This window comes from Hylobates moloch, unplaced genomic scaffold, assembly GCF_009828535.3.
Source record: "Hylobates moloch isolate HMO894 unplaced genomic scaffold, HMol_V3 SCAFFOLD_18, whole genome shotgun sequence".
Taxonomy (NCBI): Eukaryota; Metazoa; Chordata; class Mammalia; order Primates; family Hylobatidae; genus Hylobates; species Hylobates moloch.
Window position 1 is genome coordinate 11,477,269 of NW_026652293.1, and position 12,273 is coordinate 11,489,541.

General features: G+C 51.8%; 1 protein-coding gene across 5 annotated transcripts in view; it reads right to left on the minus strand.

The window, feature by feature from the left end:
- Positions 1–12,273, minus strand: part of LGR6 (leucine rich repeat containing G protein-coupled receptor 6) — a 126,211-nt gene that overhangs the window by 8,227 nt on the left and 105,711 nt on the right. For all 5 annotated transcript variants that reach the window (XM_032136928.2, XM_058430833.1, XM_058430831.1 and 2 more), the window contains 7 exons: positions 11,073–11,141; positions 9,790–9,861; positions 8,621–8,686; positions 7,425–7,496; positions 6,963–7,034; positions 5,200–5,325; positions 4,019–4,179 (listed from right to left, as the gene is read on the minus strand). In XM_032136928.2, the coding sequence (XP_031992819.1) occupies positions 4,019–4,179; positions 5,200–5,325; positions 6,963–7,034; positions 7,425–7,496; positions 8,621–8,686; positions 9,790–9,861; positions 11,073–11,141 (638 nt within the window). The remainder of the gene's footprint in view (positions 1–4,018; positions 4,180–5,199; positions 5,326–6,962; positions 7,035–7,424; positions 7,497–8,620; positions 8,687–9,789; positions 9,862–11,072; positions 11,142–12,273) is intronic.

The following is a 12,273-nucleotide window of genomic DNA, read 5'->3' on the forward strand; positions in this document are numbered from 1 at the left end:
GCAGTGAGCTGGAGTGTGTTCAGACGTGAACGAGTCAACTAGGGGGTGAGACAGCAGAAGCCATTTGTGAGAGAAACAGTCAAAGCAACTGGGTGGTGTTTAACTTGGAGGAGGTAAGAGTAAGTGGAGATATCATGGCCGTCCTCAAAGGGCTGAAGGACTGTTAGGGGTAAAGGAATTCGACTTCTACATGCTGTTTTTCCCCAGAGGGTAGAACCAGGATCAATAGATGGACTGTAGAAGGAGGGAAATTATGATTCGAATAGAGACACTCTACTTCTTCCTAACAAGAGTAAGTTCCCACAATTAGAGCTGTCCAACAAAGGAACATCCCACCCTCAACAGGTGCAGAGTAGGTCCACATCTGCTGAGTGCAATTCTGGCACTGGCCAAATGCAGAAGAATTTCAGGGATGAATAAGAGATGGCCCTGCTCTCAAAGAGCTTGTGGAGACTAATAAGGAAACAAATTGTCATGCTACAATGAGTGGCATCAACTAACAGATTTATTTACTAGCTAGAAGGGAATAATTTGAATGTTTCTAGCATAAAGACAAATATTTAAGGTGAAGGATATCCCGATTACTCTGATTTGATCTTTATATAGATTATATGAATGCATTAAATAATCACACATGACCCCCCAATACATACATCTATTATGTATCAATTAGAAAAAAATTTTCAGCTAATAGGTTTACTGAACAATAAGGGTTAACATTTCTTGAGTTCTTATTCGGCACCAGGTACTGTGCCCAGCCAATCCTCATCTTCATGGTCCCATTAACCTTCACAACAGCCATGTGAGGCAGGTGACAGATAAGGAGACTGAGGCTCATTGAAGTTAAGTGGCTTGCCTGCAGCCTCACAGCAATAGACTAGAATTCAGATGAAGGTTTGTCTGACTATAGAGCCCAGATGTTTAACCATTATGCTTTCCCAGGCAAGGGACTGATTACTTTGGGGGGTCGGGGGTGGGGAAGGTTCAGGAGATTTACAGATGCATGAGCTGAACATAATTTGTCACTGATGATACTAAACAGAAAGTCCCCAGTGTGAGAGAAAGCACTTCTACACCCAGTCCGAGGCTGGACTAGATCATCTTTAATGTTCTTTTCAATTCTAAGTCCAGGCTTTATACTTTTTTTTTTTTTTTGAGATGGAGTCTTGCTCTATTGCCCAGGCTGGAGTGCAGTGGTGTGATCTCAGCTCACTGCAAGCTCTGCCTCCTGGGTTCACACCATTCTCCTGCCTCAGCCTCCTGAATAGCTGGGACTACAGGCGCCCACCACCACGCCAGGCTAATTTTTTATATTTTTAGTAGAGATGGGGTTTCATGGTATTAGCCAAGATAGTCTCGATCTCCTGACCTCGTGATCCACCCGCCTCGGCCTCCCAAAGTGCTGGGATTACAGGCGTGAGCCACCATGCCCGGCCCTACACTTTTTTTTTTCTTATTCGCTATTGCAGTGTTTCTCAAACTAGGACCTGTGAACTCTAGGGGGTTGCAGACATGCTGGAGGTCCACAAATTCTATAAGAATTTTGAAATGAGAATCTAGGACATTTTATAATCTATAAAGACAAAACATTTTTTGCAGTGATAATCCATCACTGAAAGGCTTTTTAAAGAATAAGACAAGTTTCTCAAGTCAGACTGGGAAATGTGTCTGAGGACCCAAGTTGGGGAAAGAATGGCTTGTCTTCACAAGGTAACTGTACAATCTTCAGGTTTAAGAGACAGCATCCTGTGGGCTCTTCCTCCATTATACAGGGCAATGGATAGGTGACTCTGTTTGTTGCACTTGTTCCATCTTTGGTTCACAAAGTCTGTTTCCTGTGTGGATCCTTCCTCCCCACTTAAAGGGTAAACACCATCAGTTGGGAATTTTCCCAGGAGGCAGGAAGACTGTGAAGCTGTCCCTGCCCCAGACACCATCAGGGCGGGTAGGAGGCTGAGTCGTGCCCACAGAGTCCTGGCATTTCCTCCTCTTTACCTTTCACTCCCTGCCCACCCCTGCTCTCCAGAATGGAGCTCAGCAATTCTTTGAAATCAAAATGCATGAATGAAACACAAGGGGTGAAACCCGTGGACTCTGTCTGAGGCTGGGAAAGTCACAGCCAAGGTGTTAAGTAACCACTCTTCAAACGAGGAGGAAATCGAATCTGGCTGGAGCAGCAGCTCCTGGCTTTCCTTCTCGAGGCTCATTAGCTCCCACAGGAAGTGGGGGGCCCTGCCCTAGCTCCCGTTACAGGCGGCAGGCAGCCCACGATCTTGACGCCCTGTGGTTCTCCAAGACCTAAGCCCGGTGGAAAGTTTCACCTTGAGGAAGGAAAGTTTCCATTCCTCCTTCCAGCCCCCTGAGGGAGTGTACAGCAGACATCCGGGAATGTCCCCCGGGGACAGCCGTCTGCTGGCCCAGAGCCAGCCAGGCTGCTGGGCCGCTCCTCATAGGGTCCTCATACCCTCCCTAGGGAGATGTGTTAATACATTGGGAAGAAGGCTCTCAGAGACCCCCAGGTTGCCTGCCCACCATTTGCCCTCCATACACTGTGCCCTGGACTCCACAGTTGCACTCTCCCTATACATGTACACCAGAAGGCACCTGTCCTCAGTAGTAGCGGTGAGCATACTTCATCATTTATGGAATCTTTTAGTCTTCCCCAACAGCCTATAAGCTATCCATTATCTTTCTCACTTACTTATTTATTTATTTAGTTTTTTGAGACAGAATCTCACTCTGTCACCCAGGCTGGAGTTTGCAGTGGTGCGATCTCAGCTCACTATAACCTCTGCCTCCTGGGCTTAAGCCATTCTCCTGTCTCAGCCTCCTGAGTAGCTGGGACTACAGGCGCATGCCACCATGCCTGGCTAATTTTTGTATTTTTGGCAGAGACGGGGTTTCACCATGTTGGCCAGGCTGGTCTCGAACTCCTGACCTCAAGTGATCCACCCGCCTTGGCCTCCCAAAGTGCTGGAATTACAGGCATGAGCCACTGCGCCCAGCCAATTATCTTGCTCATTTAAAGATAAGGAAAGTGAGGCTCAGTATGGTTACATGACTGGTCCAGTGCAATCCAACTGGTGAATGTTGTAGTTGGGATTGGACCTCAGTTCTGTCTACACTATCATGAGATGTTTTTCTTACATGTTTATATTTGATTTTTTGTTTATTTTCTCCATTGAAATATTGTGGAGAGTTAGAGATGGAAAAAGAATACCCCAAAGCAGAGGACCCCTACTCTCTCCCTCCTAATTCTGCTTGTGTTCTATAATATGGGCAGGGGGAGAGGGAAGCCCTTTTCTCTGCCCTTAGTATCTAAGATACCACTTAGTAAATGATCCCTCAAACCCCCTTGGCTGCCTGCCTCCAACATGTGCCTTTTATCCTAACTCTTCCAGAAACACAGATGGCCCAAGACAGCCTGCACTGGAATGGTCCTTCCCAGTGAAGGTCTCTTGCACCTGGCAGCCATGGAAGTCTCACTTTCAGACTCATGGGGCAGACTGGAGGTGTAGGATGGACTTGGACAGCAATAACCCTACACTGTTCCTTTTGGTTCTAGGACATATTATGAGGGGATTCTTTTTTTCTGGAAGTAGGTTTAATTCAATTGATTTAATTAAATCCTGTTGGCTCAGATTGATAAAATAAGGGGTCTGTCTTCTCTGAGAATACCCTGAGGTTGAAGGAGAAGAAATATGTGGACCACAAGGGGAGGGTTAAGTGAAATGGTGCGTGAGAGGCACTTTGTGAACTGCAAAGGGCTAGGAAGATGAGACATTGCCACAGCCATTGTTACCATCATTACTTTGTCCCAAACACCCCTGGGTGTAGTTGTGGAGAGACAAAGTGCAGAGGTAGAGTTTCCTCCCAGGTCACAGGCAGCTCCTCCCACCTCTGTGGGGCTTCCCTCTGCAGCTGCTGTCAGATTCCCTCTCAGGTCCCCCAAGCATCCCCTCTAACTTCCTCTCCACAGCCCACTACCCTCCCCAGCCCAGGGCCCCCGGTCACTCACAGTGGTTCTCTGCTTGTCTGGCAAGGAGGCCCAGGGGCCTTTTTGAAGACTCCTCATCATCAAGGTGAAGGTCTTCAGCCTCCCACTGCCCAGAGGACTTGAAGAAGCTGGCACACATCCCATAGGGACAGCACTGGTAGGCATAAGGCACTTCCAGGATCCTGGTGGGGGATAGGCGGGCAGGTGGGCTGCCTCAGCATCTTTGGGGTCTAAGACCTAAGTCTGATTTAAGAGATCTCCAACCCAGGGGCTGGGCACTCAGTGCCTGTCCTTCAACTCCCAAGTTCCCTGTTCACTGTGCTGGCAGTCTCCTAGGCATTCTTTGTAAGGGCCTTGCAGCCTGACTCCTGATCTGAAGGGCTCTGGAGGCATTTCTGTCTTTCTTTGTTCATCTTGGCAAGTGAGATGGGGAAAGAAACGTTCTGCCCGTTGTTTAAGGAGTCCTCTCTGCTGGCTCAGAACGGGGAGAGGCTTCCCCAAGCTCAAACAGCACTGCTAGTGCTCTGCTTCTCCTCCCAGGCAGCACCTCCTCTTTTATATTTAAGGCCACATGGATTCTTCTGGTGATTCTTCACTCTGGCCCTCAGTGAGACCTGCACCCTATCCCTCCCCCATCTCTGGGCATATTGGAGCTAGATTTGGTGCCCTCTGAGGGTGAGTGCAGAGGCCCTAAGGGCATCTCATTAGTGTGCAGCAGACAAGGCCTGGGCCACACAGGCTGTACCACTGCTGCTGCATGGAAGAGGCCTGGATGTCATTAGCACCACGGCCTGGCTGTGCAGCTTGTTTTTCACCCATCAGTGTCCTGGGCTCTGCCCTGATTCCAGGGGCTCAGATGCCTCCCAAGTGAGGACAGATAATCTGGACACGTGGAACCAGATGAGGTGCTAGGAGAGCTAGGGGGTCTTCACATCATCTTACTTCTATCACTCTCAGGTCCCAGTGCTCACTAGCGTTGGAGCTTGGGACAGGGGAAAATGCCACCAAGGAGATAAGGAGGAAGGGGAGGCATGAACCAGGCCCCCGCTGGTCTGTAGGTGGTCAGGTGAGCCCTTCCACTAAATCTTGGTCAAACCCTAAGCCTCTAGGCTCTTCTCAGAGTGGGGCCATCTGGCTTTCTCTCTGTCCCTCCAGGGTCTCCAGCTGGCCTACCCAGGTGTTGGGGAAAGCCAGTCCCTCACCTCAGTTTTGGGAAACTGTCCTTGGAGAATGCCTGGGAGAGAGCCAGGTTCCCTTTGAGCTTCAGATGCATCAAGCCCCCAAGTCCAGCCAGGGGCAGTGTGGTCAGCTGGTTGTCTGTCAGGTCCCTAGGACAGTGGATGGTCAGGGTTATTGGCAGTCAGTAGTACTGCTGAGGGGGCAGGGCTGTGCTGAGGATGTGGCCAGTGTGCCTGGGATGGAAGCAAGAGAAGAGGAGCAAAGGACAGGAGAGAAGCTTAGAGGAGAGCATTGAATGCTGAGGGAGGAGGGCAGCCAAGAGTTGCTAGAGGCACCATCTGCAGTTAGAACAGTCCCTGGTATATAGTTGGCGCCGTTATGTATTGAATGAATGAGTGAATAAAACAATGAACAGGTTGTCCCAATTTGTAGGTAACAGAGCTCCCTCAACCACAGTTCCTGTGCCCAGTTCTAAGTGCCATCCAGGAAGCCCTGCCCACCCCCTTGGGGAACCTTCCTGTTGTTGTTTATCCCATCCCCCCGCCTTTCCTCCCACTTTTCTGATGATATAAGAGGCCTGAGTCTGGGACTGGACAGAGCTGGTCATCTGGCTACAAGCAGGGATTGGGTCATCCATTCCATCTTGTAGGGCCTGCTTTGTAGCCAGAGGTGAGGACATGCCTGTTCTTCTACTGGAGGCGCATTAGAGGAAGCCCAGGGCTCCAAACCAAACACCAAGACCACAGACTGTGCGTCGTGGAAACAGCCCTGGACTGGAAGGCAGGAAACCCGGCACTGTCACCAACTCGCTGTGTAACCAAGGGGAGCCACAAATCTGCCTGAGCTTCAGTGTCCTCATCTTTCAAAGGGATAAAAATATCCACCCTACCTATCTGGCAGGACTAGAGCAAACAGGAGAGGGAAGACGGAGGTGAGAGTTTTGCAAAGCCACGGCCCCAGCCTGAGGAGGAACTTGTGTGCCTGCTGGGAGTCCTGGCCCTTGGCTTTGAGTAAACTTCTCCTCCTGGGCCTTGGAGGCCTCACCTGTGAAGTGAAGCGGGTAGGGCTAGATGGTCTCTGAGGCCAGGGCTGGAGCTAGCCCAAAAGAAGTCTTTGTGTTAACCAGAAAAGGGCCCAGTCTAGGTAGATGTGCTTTTAGGACTCACAGCTTGGCAAGCAGGTGCCCAAGAGGTCAGCTCCCTCTTGGGCAGGAGCGCTTGCGCAGTGAATAACCCGCCCCACAGTGCATGGCAGCTGCAGCAGAGGCCCCTTCCAGCCCTGACATAATGACCATGTAGCCAACACTGCTCACTCTGTTTACATCCTATGTCATTTAAAGGACCTGAGGTCCCCTGCTGCCTCACAGGATGGCAGTCCTCTACAGCAATGCTCAAGCAGGGAACCCCTGAGCTCTCTGAGACCTTGGCTCCCACATCTACTTCCACCCTCCTATGTGTGAAGGGATTCCAGGCCCAATATATCCTCTTTATTGGTGGATACAGAGGATGGGGATGGGACTGAGGCAGGGGGGATGAGGAGGGCTGAGGCGGCCAAAACACTGCAGAACATTAGCAGATGATGTTCCAGAGCCTGCAAGAGGCAGGCTCTCTGTTTAGCAGGCCCCACACTCTGTCAAATGGATTGTCAGAATGATTGATTAGGCTGAGGCCCACCTCCCTGGGATATGCATGTTCCTGCTCTGGGGTGGCCCTTCTGCCCCCCATTGGCCAGCCCATAGTCCCGACTGGCCCCCAGCATCCTGGAGGAGAATGCAGCAGGCACTTACAGCTTGACCAGGGAGCGCAGGGTGGAGAAGGCCTCGGGGTGGATGGACCGGATGGCATTCCAGCTAAGATCCCTGCAGGCAGAGAGGGTGCGACAGGAGGGGACAGTGATAGGTGGAGGACTCACTGTTCCCACCATGGGCTCTCCCTCACATACCCCCATCTGACCTGCCCCCAGTAACAGCAACCTTAGACTTTTGGGGAAGGTACCTGCTGCTGCCCAGCTCCTGAGCTGGCTGTGGCCCCAGGAATAGGGACATGACAGCTTGGCTCCAGAGCCTCAAGACCTCCTGGGTACCAGCTAGAGAAGTGTGTGTGTGTGCTGGGGGTGGGGGCTACGGAGCTGGGAGGCGATGTGCATGTCACGTTTGCTTAACTTGTACACATGTGCTATGACAATGAGCATGCCTTGGCAGAGGGACACGGTGGCTCCTCCATGGCCCACCCTGGATGTGGGTACTCACAGGGCTTGCAGGGAGCTCAGCTGGCTGAAGGTGTCAGCTCCAATTTCCCAGATGCGGTTGTGTTGGAGGCCGCTAGGGCAGCAAGAGAGGCTGGATGAGCCGGCAGGCTCAGACCCTGGCTCCGCTCCATGCCCCCCGAGCACTGGGAGGAAGAAAGTAGAGCCCCCCACTTCTCCTGGCACAGGAAGAAAGGGCCCAGCCCGAGGAAGTCACCAGAATTAAAGGGAGCACAAAGGGATCTGGTTGCCTTGGGTAAGTGGGTCAGGAGACAAAGCCACAAAACCATCCCTGTGGCCCAAAAGGGAGTTAGCTTCCAGTGTTCCCACTGGGCCTGGCTCCCAGCCCAGCCAAACTAGCCCCCACACCTCCCATCACCATGGGTCCTCCAGACCCTAGCCCAGAAGCAGAGCACCGCCCAACCCAAGTGACTAGCCGGAGCTGGGAAGCAGAGCTCAGTAGACTGGTTGTCTGAATGGGAGATGGACCCTGGGCCTCAGCCATGCAGAAGACCCTCCTTCCCTTAGCACCTAGACAAACTGGAGACCCTCATATATGTACCCTGCCCCAGCCCCAAAAGGCATGGTCCTGCCTAGAAGCAGGGGACAGACACAGGGAAGCTCAAGAGGCCATGCTGGCTTGAGAAAACAGGAGCTGGGTTAACAGAGCTTAGAGAATTTTTCAAGTGATATTTTCTTTGTAACCTTTGAATCCCAGGCTTGTTCTTCCACATATGATTGTGTATGTCTGTGTGTAACATGCAAACACATACACACATATGCATGTGCATGTTTACGGGGGTATGGAAAAGGAGAGAGCATGCTCCAAAATGCAGGGTGCTTCCAACTCCTTAAAGCCTTCTCCAGTCTATCCCACTAGGCCCTGATGTGACCCTGTCCCTCCAATGGTCCTAATCACTACTGCATTTCTGTGTTGCTATTGATTCATAAGGGGCTGCCTTGAGACTCCTTTTGGGCACCAGCTCCTGGGTCTGTCTTCTGCTGTGAGTCCTAGGGCCATTGTGCAGGCCTCTGCCAAACTCTCAGCCCTAAACTCTGGGTTAAACAAACTCAGAAAAGAGAAGGAAGAAATGTCAAAGTGTGCATTGGCCCTTACTGACGCCCCCCATCATGCCTCCCTGCGGGACTTGCTCAGGGTCTGGCTGGCACGCTTTTGCCTCTTCCCTACCCCAGACTCACATTTCCTCCAATTTCTGACACCTGTGCAGGCTTGGCAGCTCCTCAATTTGATTGTGAGACAGTTCCCTGGGGAAAAGAGAAAGGCCAGAGCTGGGGTGAAGTGGCTATGTGAGGGCTGCGGTGGGTGGAGGCGGGGGGCTCTGGCCAGGGCTGTGCTTTCCTGTCAAGCAGCCGAAGGCTGTGGGGACCCCACAGGGACATGGCTGTTGACGCATCTCACACCAGGGCACCAGTCTCCTCAATTCGCTTTCTCTGCATTTCCTCCTACTAAGTCCCACTTCTCACTGGGCCTAGATGGGGCTACCTTATCACGTGATGGCCTGAGGGAACCTGGGAGAGTCCTGGGGAAAGAGGAACAGGAAGTGAGAGGGGCGTGGTGAAGAGGAAAGAGGCAAAGAGTTGGGGAGAGGGGCACTGAGCCAGCCAGCAGAGAACACATTGGACCTCACTGAGCAGTGCCAACCCAAGCACCTGCAGTCACCATTTATGGAGCTGGCAGGAAAGATCAGAGCTGGAGGCCCTTAGGGATCATCTGGCCCAACCCTTTCACTCAGCAGATGAGAAACCTGAGGCCCACAGAGGGGACAGGACCTGCTAAAGGACACACAACCAGTCAGTGGCAAGGCTGAGTCTGGAGCCTGTGTCTCCGGACCCCCAGTCTAGGGCTGTTTCTACACACTGTGCGTTGGTCCACCTATCTTGAGCTGCAGAGCTATGGTCCCTGATGAGGAGGCTCAGATTCAAGTTGGAGTCCAAGGAGAGAGGAAAACTCCCCTTGACTTCAGAGGCCACTTAAGTACCTCCACAGTCCCAAGATCCCAAGAGGGGACTAATTTTCTTGTGTAAATTAGAGTAATTATGTCGTTTATTGGTATTATGCACTAGGTGCTTTACATATTTTTTACCCCTTACAAATTGACTTACATGTTATAGACGAGGATATTGAAGGTTAGAGACATTAAAGAGTGAGTCCAAATCAATACAGCTAGTAAGTGGCAGAGCTGCGCCTCAAACCCAGTCCTTCTGGGGTAGGATCTCAGCAGGAGTCTATGCTGCCCCATTCTCCAGGAAGGGAAGTGACCAAGTGGGACAGAAGCAGGAGAGGCCTTTTGTGGGACATGGGGATAGGCGCACAATGCCAAGACTGTAGAATGCTTGTGAGCACTCACAGGACTCGGAGCCTGGGCAGCTGTTGGCACATCCCCGATGGGAGCAGCCGGATGCCTGCGCGGGTCAGGGTCCTGCAGGGAGAACAGAGACAGAGCTGGCACCAGGCCCAGGGCCCTGCCATTCCCAGCCACCCGGCTCCAGCTCTGGACCTGATACTGTCGTGGGATGACGGAGCTAACAAAAGAGAGAAATGGAGGGAGAGACAGGGCAGGGGGTGGGGCTGTGGGGACAGAAACGAACAGACACTGGCATCTCAGCACCAAGCTCCCTTGGGCCTAGAGGAGCTGGGGGAGGGGAGTGGAGAGAGAGGGCCACAGCCCAGGGCTCTGCTCCAGCCATCCCCATCCCATCCCCACCCCATGTCTCATAATGGTCTCAAGCAGCACTGGGCCTGTAGGACAGGGACACAAATCTTCTCTGCTGTAGGGACCTTAGAGGAGGGGATGTCCATGGGCAAGTGCAGACAGAAAAACACCGTAGTGGGACCATGGTACACGGGCACAGAGTTTGGTCCCTGTGCCTCGGAGGAGGGAGAAGAGATGAGAAAGAAGGGAAGAACCAGGCGCTGGGCTGGAGAGGGCTGTGGGGGCAGGTTGGAGAGGAGGCTTGGCTTTAGGCAGGGTATCCCAGGAAGGACCCAAGGCCAAGGTCATCTTTGGGGAATGACTACGTCCCTCATGGAAAATTTTCCACATGCCAGTGAATCTAGTGGGGAGACAACGGAGGCACAGAGGACAGCCCCAGTCCCAGCGGTGCCACGAATGAACTTTGTGGTGTGGGGCAAGACAGCCGACTTCCTGACACTCACTCTGGGTGTTTGCTCAATTGTTTCATTTCATTCATTTAAATGTATTGAGGGCCTACTATGCGTCAACGCTCCTGCCCTCTATGCCACAGGAGATAATAATAGAAAATACAAGAACGTCTTTGTTGGAATCAAGTTTCAGAAAGGCAAAGACGGGTTTTCACGACCCTCCTCTCCATCACTTCAACCCTCAGTGTACCTGTGGCTTGGGGTTAGGAGCTCTAAATTAATACTTGAAAACTCCAAGCATGGTAAAGAGAGAAAGACCAGCCTCCTTACTGCCATCCCATCTGCCACCTCCTGACCTTGTCTGTGGGCAGTGCCACATCAGGAGGAAAGGGATGGAGCCAGTAGCAGAGACAGGCTGGATAAAAGGGAAGCAAGGAACCTAGACAGGCTTCCAGGGGCAGGGAGTGGAAGAGCCCTTGGGAATGAAGCTGGGGCGATAGATAAGGTAGGGAGAGAGAAGCCACTCACAGGATCTCCAGGCTGGTGGTGCCTTTGAGATCTGGAAACTCCTGGATGTCTGTGGCACCATTGAGAGATCTGGAAACAGAGACAATCAGCTCTGAGGGGTGGGGTCAGAGCATCTCAACATCAAGACTCTCAATTCTCCATTTTGTCTCCCCTCCGGGACTCCTCCTTTGGGGGAAATGTCATGCTTCCCTGCAATCTTCCTCAAGTCAGCCACGCAGGCCCTCGTGGAAGCTGAGCCATGCTTAGCAGGGTCCAACCAGTCATTTGCTCAAGTTTGCTCAGCACACTCTCGCCCAGACAGAGCTGGGTAACCTCAGCATTCACACTTCAGCTTGCAAAAACTCCACATGCAAGCAACATGGGAATGGCCTCTGGTTAATAGACAACAGCTTGGGTGCTTCTGCAGAAGCCCTTGGCTGCTGGGTTTTGCTTATTAGAACCTGAGATAGGGTCTCCCCTAAAATGTCATCTGCTGGAACTTTATTAGAACTATCAGTTCTCAGCCGGGTGTGGTGGCTCACGCCTGTAATCCCAGCACTTTGGGAGGCTGAGACGGGTGGATCACCTGAGGTCAGGAGTTCAAGACCAGCCTGGCCAACATGGTGAAACTCCATTTCTACTAAAAATACAAAAAGTAGCTGGGCGTGGTGGCGGGCGCCTGTAATCCCAGCTACTCGGGAGTCTGAGGCAAGAGAATCGCTTGAACCCGGGAGGCGGAGGTTGCAGTGAGCTGAGATCACGCCATTGCACTCCAGCCTGGGCAACAGAGTGAGACCCTGTCTAAAAAAAAAAAAAAAAAAGGAAAAAAGAGAACTATCAGTTCTCTTAAACTGCTTTAGACTGGTGGTTTTCCTCCTCCACACCATCTCCTATTTTACTGAGGACACGGACCCACATAGGGCCTGCATGCAACAGCAGCGCAGAAAATTGAGTGTTGTGAAAAGCCCCGAGGAGGCAGTGTCGGGTCCAGAAATGAGCCTAGAATCTGAAATTAAAGGGTTCTGGGTTCATGCCCAAGCAGGGCCTGAGTACCTCATGTTCCACCTATAAAACAGACCAGTAACACCTACCTCACAGGGTTACGATGAAGATGAAATGCCGTAACGAACATGAAAGTTAAGTATGTGCTCTGGAGATTTCGGCTATGTTACTGTGATGCCACAGTAGGCTGACAGCCATCCATGGAAGGTTTTTTTTTTTT